The 8,130-nt window shown below is 42.3% G+C and overlaps 1 protein-coding gene across 1 annotated transcript in view; it reads left to right on the top strand.

Moving 5' to 3' along the window:
* Nucleotides 1-2,754: 2,754 nt before the first annotated feature.
* Nucleotides 2,755-8,130, top strand: part of LOC130367622 (calpain-5-like) — a 32,611-nt gene continuing 27,235 nt past the window's right edge. The window contains exon 1 of the mRNA XM_056570182.1: nucleotides 2,755-3,901. Within this exon, the coding sequence (XP_056426157.1) occupies nucleotides 3,746-3,901 (156 nt within the window). The 5' untranslated portion in view covers nucleotides 2,755-3,745. The remainder of the gene's footprint in view (nucleotides 3,902-8,130) is intronic.

Raw genomic sequence — 8,130 nt, 5'->3', positions numbered from 1 at the left:
CTCTGCCTGTGGCATTGCTCAGGACAAGGCAGCATGCTGTAATCACACCTCATTCCTTTCTAAAGGTCCTAAAAAAATATAGAGATATATGTGTATATGACAGAGTTGGTGATGTAAGTTACAGGGGCTGGTCAGATGTGATGACATCACTCAGGGGCCCTGAGTGATGTCATCACATCTGACCAGCCCCTGTAGCTTACATCACCAACTCTGTCATATACAAATATATATCTTTTTATAGGACCTTTTAGAAAGGAATGAGGTGTGATTACAGCATGCTGCCTTGTCCTGAGCAATGCCACAAGCAGAAAAGCAGACAGGGAATGAATACAGCTGGTGCTGTACCCTCACTGAAGTAATAGTCTGCTCTGCTATTGCCAGGTGTGTATAAATGTGTGTTTTTTTCTTTCATAGAAATCATTGAGTCACATGATACAACGCCCATGATAATACTTTTATTTTTTATAAAACGCCACAAAAGCTGCATCACAAATGGGTGGCCAAAAGGCAATAAATGCCATATAAAAGTTGTTTGTGTTTTTAGCCTTAGATGTGAATACACCAGCTGCTCCCCACCATGCTGGATGTAATGATTAGAGATGAGCGAACTTCCAGTAATTCAATTAGTCACAAACTTCTCGGCTCGGCAGTTGATGACTTATCCTGCATAAATAAGTTCAGCTTTCAGGTGCTCCGGTGGGCTGGAGACTCTTTCCTAGGATTGTATCCACCTTTTCCAGCCCACTGGAGCACCTGGAAGCTGAACTAATTTATGCAGGAAACGTCAACTGCCGAGCCGAGAAGTTCGTGACTAATTGAATTACTGGAAGTTCGCTCATCTCTAGTAGTGATCACTGACTACAGGCAGCAGCAGTGTTCCCAGATACATATAAAACCGCCCTATTATACTAGTTATATTTTTGTACATAGAGCAGTATTCTAGTTTATATAGGGGCAGTATTATAGTAGTTATATTCTTGTATATAGAAGCAGTATTATAGTAGTTATATTCTTGTATATAGGAGGTAGTATTATAGTAGTTATATTCTTGTATATAGGAGCAGTATTATAGTAGTTATATTCTTGTATATAGGAGGCGGTATTATAGTAGTTATATTCTTGTATATAGGAGGCAGTATTATAGTAGTTATATTCTTGTATATAGGAGCAGTATTATAGTAGTTATATTCTTGTATATAGGAGACAGTATTATAGTAGTTATATTCTTGTATATAGGAGACAGTATTATAGTAGTTGTATTCTTGTATATAGGAGACAGTATTATAGTAGTTATATTCTTGTATATAGAAGCAGTATATTATAGTAGTTATATTCTTGTATATAGGAGCAGTATTATAGTAGTTATATTCTTGTACATAGGAGGCAGTATTATAGTAGTTATATTCTTGTATATAGGAGCAGTATTATAGTAGTTATATTCTTGTATATAGGAGCAGTATTATAGTAGTTATATTCTTGTATATATAGGAGACAGTATTATAGTAGTTATATTCTTGTATATATAGGAGCAGTATTATAGTAGTTATATTCTTGTATATAGGAGCAGTATTATAGTAGTTATATTCTTGTAAATAGGAGGCAGTATTATAGTAGTTATATTCTTGTATATAGGAGCAGTATTATAGTAGTTATATTCTTGTATATAGGAGCAGTATTATAGTAGTTATATTCTTGTATATAGGAGCAGTATTATAGTAGTTATATTCTTGTATATAGGAGCAGTATTATAGTAGTTATATTCTTGTATATAGGAGGCAGTATTATAGTAGTTATATTCTTGTACATAGGAGACAGTATTATAGTAGTTATAGTCTTGTATATAGGAGGCAGTATTATAGTAGTTATATTCTTGTACATAGAGGGCAGTATTATAGTAGTTATATTCCTGTATATAGGAGCAGTATTATAGTAGTTATATTCTTGTATATAGGAAGCAGTATTATAGTAGTTATATTCTTGTATATAGGAGCAGTATTATAGTATTTATATTCTTGTATATAGGAGGCAGTATAATAGTAGTTATATTCTTGTATATAGGAGCAGTATTATAGTATTTATATTCTTGTCTATAGGAGTTAGTAGGCAGTATTGTAGTTATATGTATATAATTTCAATGTACAGTACCTTGTTACTAGAATTTTGCTGTATAGTTATTGAACCACACGTTAATAAGGATTACTATATACACTATAAGAACGCACACATTCTACATACAAGGATCGTACTAGAGAACGGTTACCTTTTCTTTTCACATTTATTTTCTCTGAGGTTGTATAGGGTACACAACCTAACCACCAGTTCTCGTCCGACCCTCTCCTCTTATTGTTGAGCTACTTTAAAGAGGTTCTCCACCATAAGGTGATTTTAGTACGTACCTGGCAGACAGTAATGGACATGCTTAGGAAGGATCTGGATAATACTGTGGCTAGCTTTTTGTCAACTGGTATTTCCTTTTTGAGTTTCCTTCTTTGCCTACAAATCCCACAATTCCATTCCCTCCCCCCCCCCCCCCCCCCCATTGAAACATAAATGAGCTGCATCTATTCAAAAGACCTGTGGTTTTCAATCAGGGTGCCTCCAGCTGTTGCATTACTTGCAGATTGCTCTCTCCACCCATTGAAGCAGACAGGCTCCCTGTCATCAGCTGATTAGTGAGTCAGGTCTCGGCCACATTGCAACCTGGGAAAAATCAGAGACAACAGTCATTTTGTATGCTGCTAAAAATAAATATTGGGGTGAAAAATCACAGAAGAATTGTGAGAAAACCGTCACACACAGGTACAGACACTATATTATGAACTACACTAACTTTACAGCCCCTGTAGCATAGTCAAATAAAAGAAAATTCCTGGAATACCCCTTTAATTCCTTCATCTAATGATTACCATCTAGTTTGCATTTCCTAGACATGTGTACGCACTGCAGGTGAATCACATTTGGGTGTAGTCCCTGTCGGACCGGCTTCTTTTTCCTGACAGCTCCTCTTGTTTGTGCATCTTCAATCTCCGGGATGATCTTTCCATTTGTCCTCACAACCTGTGTCCTCCTCTTGACACCGTAGGGTAATAGGTTGGACTTGATGGACCCTCTTTGTCCTCCCCCCCCAACCTTCTGAACTATACAACTGTGTGACCTCTTTGTCTCCTCTACCTTCGGATCGTATGGAGTTGCTGTCTTTGTCACGTTTCATTGTCCACTCTTTGGATTCTCGCGTACTCTCGTCTTATGAGTAGACATGTTTCCCCGTTTGTTCCCTACACAGCTGAGTTTAACCTTTGTCCTGGTGTGTAAATCCACCCTCCCCTCCGTTCAAAAACAAATAGTCACCTAAACGCTTTGTCCACACTGACTGCTCTTCTGAAGGGTTAATGTCTTTCCTTCTGGCCCGTCTTTCGGTGGCCTTCTCATGTCTTTCTGTCTTTGGGTGGTGCTTATAGTCATTAAAAACTAGCTAAGCAAGTTCTAGTTACCATCACACCCACTGATAACGCCCGAACTAGCACAGAGCATCAAGATCCTGATACTTTTCATACAAAGCCTTGGGAACCCTAGGACTACGATGGTCTAGAGCCAACCTGCTGGTGGCCAATCCAATCAGCTGGTGGGATCTTTACAGGAAGACCAAGAACCATCTTCAGGCTTGGACTTGGCCTTTCTGGACCTGGCCCAGGATAGTTCCTGACAGAAGCTTTTCTTAACCCTACGGTGGTGGATTGTCAGCACAATGGTTATTCATTTTCAAGACCAACATTATGACCAGCTCAAGAAACAGTGCCGTCAGCAAAGCCGTCTCTTTGAGGACCCCAAGTTCCCGGCAAATAACCAGTCCCTTTACTATAGTAGGAGTCCTCCCGGAAATGTAGAGTGGAAACGCCCCCAGGTAATTTATGGTACTGTTTTATGGACGCTACTAGAGATGAGCCAACTTACAGTGAATTCGATTCGTCACGAACTTCTCGGCTCGGCAGTTGATGACTTATCCTGCATAAATTAGTTCAGCTTTCCTGAGCTCCGGTGGGCTGGAAAAGGTGGATACAGTCCTAGGAAAGAGTCTCCCAGGACTGTATCCACCTTTTCCAGCCTACCGGAGCACCAGAAAGCTGAACTAATTTATGCAGGAAAAGTCATCAACTGCTGAGCCGAGAAGTTTGTGACGAATCGAATTTACTGTAAGTTCGCTCATCTCTAGACACTACTATATGGTGCTGCACTGAGGGCTCTGCTGTGTGGGTCTTATAATACTGTAATATGTGATTATGCCTCGATGGAAATTACAGTGGTCTCTCAAGTTACAATATTAATTGGTTCCAGGACGACCATTGTATGTTGAAACCATCGTATGTTGAGGCTATGGGGGAGATTTATCAAAACCTGTGCAAAGGAAATGTTGCCCAGTTGCCCATAGCAACCAATCAGATCGCTTCTTTCACTTTGCAGAGGCCTTGTGAAAAGTGAAAGAAGCGATCTGATTGGTTGCTATGGGCAACTGGGTAACTTTTTTCCCCCCCTCTGGACAGGTTTTGATAAATCTCCCCCTATAACTCTATGGAAACCTGGTAATTGGTTCTGAAGCTACCAAAATGTCATCCAAAAATAGGAAAAAGTGAGGATTAAAGAAAAATAAGTAGATAACTAATATAGATAAAGCAAATCCTTATATATAAAAGTAAGAAAGATCTGCTGGGAGCTGTAATCACTGTCTATTTCAGTGCTTCCCAAAGAGGGTGCCTCCAGCTGTTGCAAAACTACAACTCCCAGCATGTCCGGACAGCCTTCGGCTGTCCGGGCATGCTGGGAATTGTAGTTTTGCAACAGCGGGAGGCACCCTCTTTGGGAAACACTGGTCTATGTAGAGGACAGGAGCTTCTTTAGGGTCCTGTACAGAACACTTAGGATAATACAGGTGCACTACGATTGTTACACATCCACACCGTCTATATGGTGTAGGATGCCATTGTGGCACTTGTAGTCCGCTGCAGGCATCCTCCATTGTATGTATTTTTATGCTGGGGATCGCCCTTAGCAACAGACTACAAGGGCAGCATCTGCTCCCCCAGTATATATGCACAACCGCATTTGGGGTTGAGCACCTCCAGCCAATTGAGACCACGTCTTTGTTGTTGTTTAAATCCTGTACAGAAGGCGCAATGTCCTAAAAAAGTAACCTGGAGCCGCCCTAACCTGGTGTCCAAAGGAGCAGCTAACCCTGGTACAGGTAAAGAGTACAGAATATGTAATACCTCCCTGTACTGTAGGGGGCGCTACCAGACACCAGTCAGTGCATACACTTCAGTAATACAGGTAAAGAGTACAGAACATGTAATACCTCCCTGTACTGTAGGGGGCGCTACCAGACACCAGTCAGTGCATACACTTCAGTAATACAGGTAAAGAGTACAGAACATGTAATACCTCCCTGTACTGCAGGGGGCGCTACCAGACACCAGTCAGTGCATACACTTCAGTAATACAGGTAAAGAGTGGTACAGAACATGTAATACCTCCCTGTACTGTAGGGGGCGCTACCAGACACCAGTCAGTGCATACACTTCAGTAATACAGGTAAAGAGTACAGAACATGTAATACCTCCCTGTACTGTAGGGGGCGCTACCAGACACCAGTCAGTGCATACACTTCAGTAATACAGGTAAAGAGTACAGAACATGTAATACCTCTCTGTACTGTAGGGGGCGCTACCAGACACCAGTCAGTGCATACACTTCAGTAATACAGGTAAAGAGTGGTACAGAACATGTAATACCTCCCTGTACTGTAGGGGGCGCTACCAGACACCAGTCAGTGCATACACTTCAGTAATACAGGTAAAGAGTGGTACAGAACATGTAATACCTCCCTGTACTGTAGGGGGCGCTACCAGACACCAGTCAGTGCATACACTTCAGTAATACAGGTAAAGAGTACAGAACATGTAATACCTCCCTGTACTGTAGGGGGCGCTACCAGACACCAGTCAGTGCATACACTTCAGTAATACAGGTAAAGAGTACAGAACATGTAATACCTCCCTGTACTGTAGGGGGCGCTACCAGACACCAGTCAGTGCATACACTTCAGTAAAACAGGTAAAGAGTGGTACAGAACATGTAATACCTCCCTGTACTGTAGGGGGCGCTACCAGACACCAGTCAGTGCATACACTTCAGTAATACAGGTAAAGAGTGGTACAGAACATGTAATACCTCCCTGTACTGTAGGGGGCGCTACCAGACACCAGTCAGTGCATACACTTCAGTAATACAGGTAAAGAGTACAGAACATGTAATACCTCCCTGTACTGTAGGGGGCGCTACCAGACACCAGTCAGTGCATACACTTCAGTTCAGTAATACAGGTAAAGAGTACAGAACATGTAATACCTCCCTGTACTGTAGGGGGCGCTACCAGACACCAGTCAGTGCATGTACTTCAGTAATACAGGTAAAGAGTACAGAACATGTAATAACTCCCTGTACTGTAGGGGGCGCTACCAGACATCAGTCAGTGCATACACTTCAGTAATACAGGTAAAGAGCACAGAATATGTAATACCTCCCTGTACTGTAGGGGGCGCTACCAGACACCAGTCAGGGCATGCACTTCAGTAATACAGGTAAAGAGTACAGAACATGTAATACCTCCCTGTACTGTAGGGGGCGCTACCAGACACCAGTCAGTGCATGCACTTCAGTAATACAGGTAAAGAGTACAGAACATGTAATACCTTCCTGTACTGAAGGGGGCGCTACCAGACACCAGTCAGTGCATACACTTCAGTAATACAGGTAAATAGTAGTATAGAACATGTAATACCTCCCTGTAGTGTAGGGGGCGCTACCAGACACCAGTCAGTGCATGCACTTCAGTAATACAGGTAAAGAGTACAGAACATGTAATACCTCCCTGTACTGTAGGGAGCGCTACCAGACACCAGTCAGTGCATACACTTAAGTAATACAGGTAAAGAGTACAGAACATGTAATACCTCCCTGTACTGTAGGGGGTGCTACCAGACACCAGTCAGTGCATACACTTCAGTAATACAGGTAAAGAGTACAGAACATGTAATACCTCCCTGTACTGTAGGGGGTGCTACCAGACACCTGTCAGTGCATACGCTTCAGTAAAACAGGTAAAAAGTAGTACAGAACATGTAATATCTCACTGTACTGTAGGGGGCGCTACCAGACACCAGTCAGTGCATACACTTCAGTAATACAGGTAAATAGTAGTATAGAACATGTAATACCTCCCTGTAATGTAGGGGGCACTACCAGACACCAGTCAGTGCATACACTTCAGTAATACAGGTAAATAGTAGTATAGAACATGTAATACCTCCCTGTACTGTAGGGGGCGCCTCCAGACACCAGTCAGTGCATACACTTCAGTAATACAGGTAAAGCGTACAGAACATGTAATACCTCCCTGTACTGTAGGGGGCGCTACCAGACACCAGTCAGTGCATGTACTTCAGTAATACAGGTAGAGTACAGAACATGTAATACCTCCCTGTACTGTAGGGGGCGCTACCAGACACCAGTCAGTGCATACACTTCAGTAATACAGGTAAAGAGTACAGAACATGTAATACCTCCCTGTACTGCAGGGGGCGCTACCAGACAACAGTCAGTGCATACACTTCAGTAATACAGGTAAAGAGTGGTACAGAACATGTAATACCTCCCTGTACTGTAGGGGGCGCTACCAGACACCAGTCAGTGCATACACTTCAGTAATACAGGTAAAGAGTACAGAACATGTAATACCTCCCTGTACTGTAGGGGGCGCTACCAGACACCAGTCAGTGCATACACTTCAGTAATAAAGGTAAAGAGTACAGAACATGTAATACCTCTCTGTACTGTAGGGGGCGCTACCAGACACCAGTCAGTGCATACACTTCAGTAATACAGGTAAAGAGTGGTACAGAACATGTAATACCTCCCTGTACTGTAGGGGGCGCTACCAGACACCAGTCAGTGCATACACTTCAGTAATACAGGTAAAGAGTGGTACAGAACATGTAATACCTCCCTGTACTGTAGGGGGCGCTACCAGACACCAGTCAGTGCATACACTTCAGTAATACAGGTAAAGAGTACAGAACA

This window comes from Hyla sarda, chromosome 4 (genome assembly GCF_029499605.1).
Source record: "Hyla sarda isolate aHylSar1 chromosome 4, aHylSar1.hap1, whole genome shotgun sequence".
In the NCBI taxonomy this organism is placed as follows: domain Eukaryota; kingdom Metazoa; phylum Chordata; class Amphibia; order Anura; family Hylidae; genus Hyla; species Hyla sarda.
Note: the sequence above shows the minus strand (reverse complement) of the source record. Positions and strands in the feature narration are given on the sequence as shown.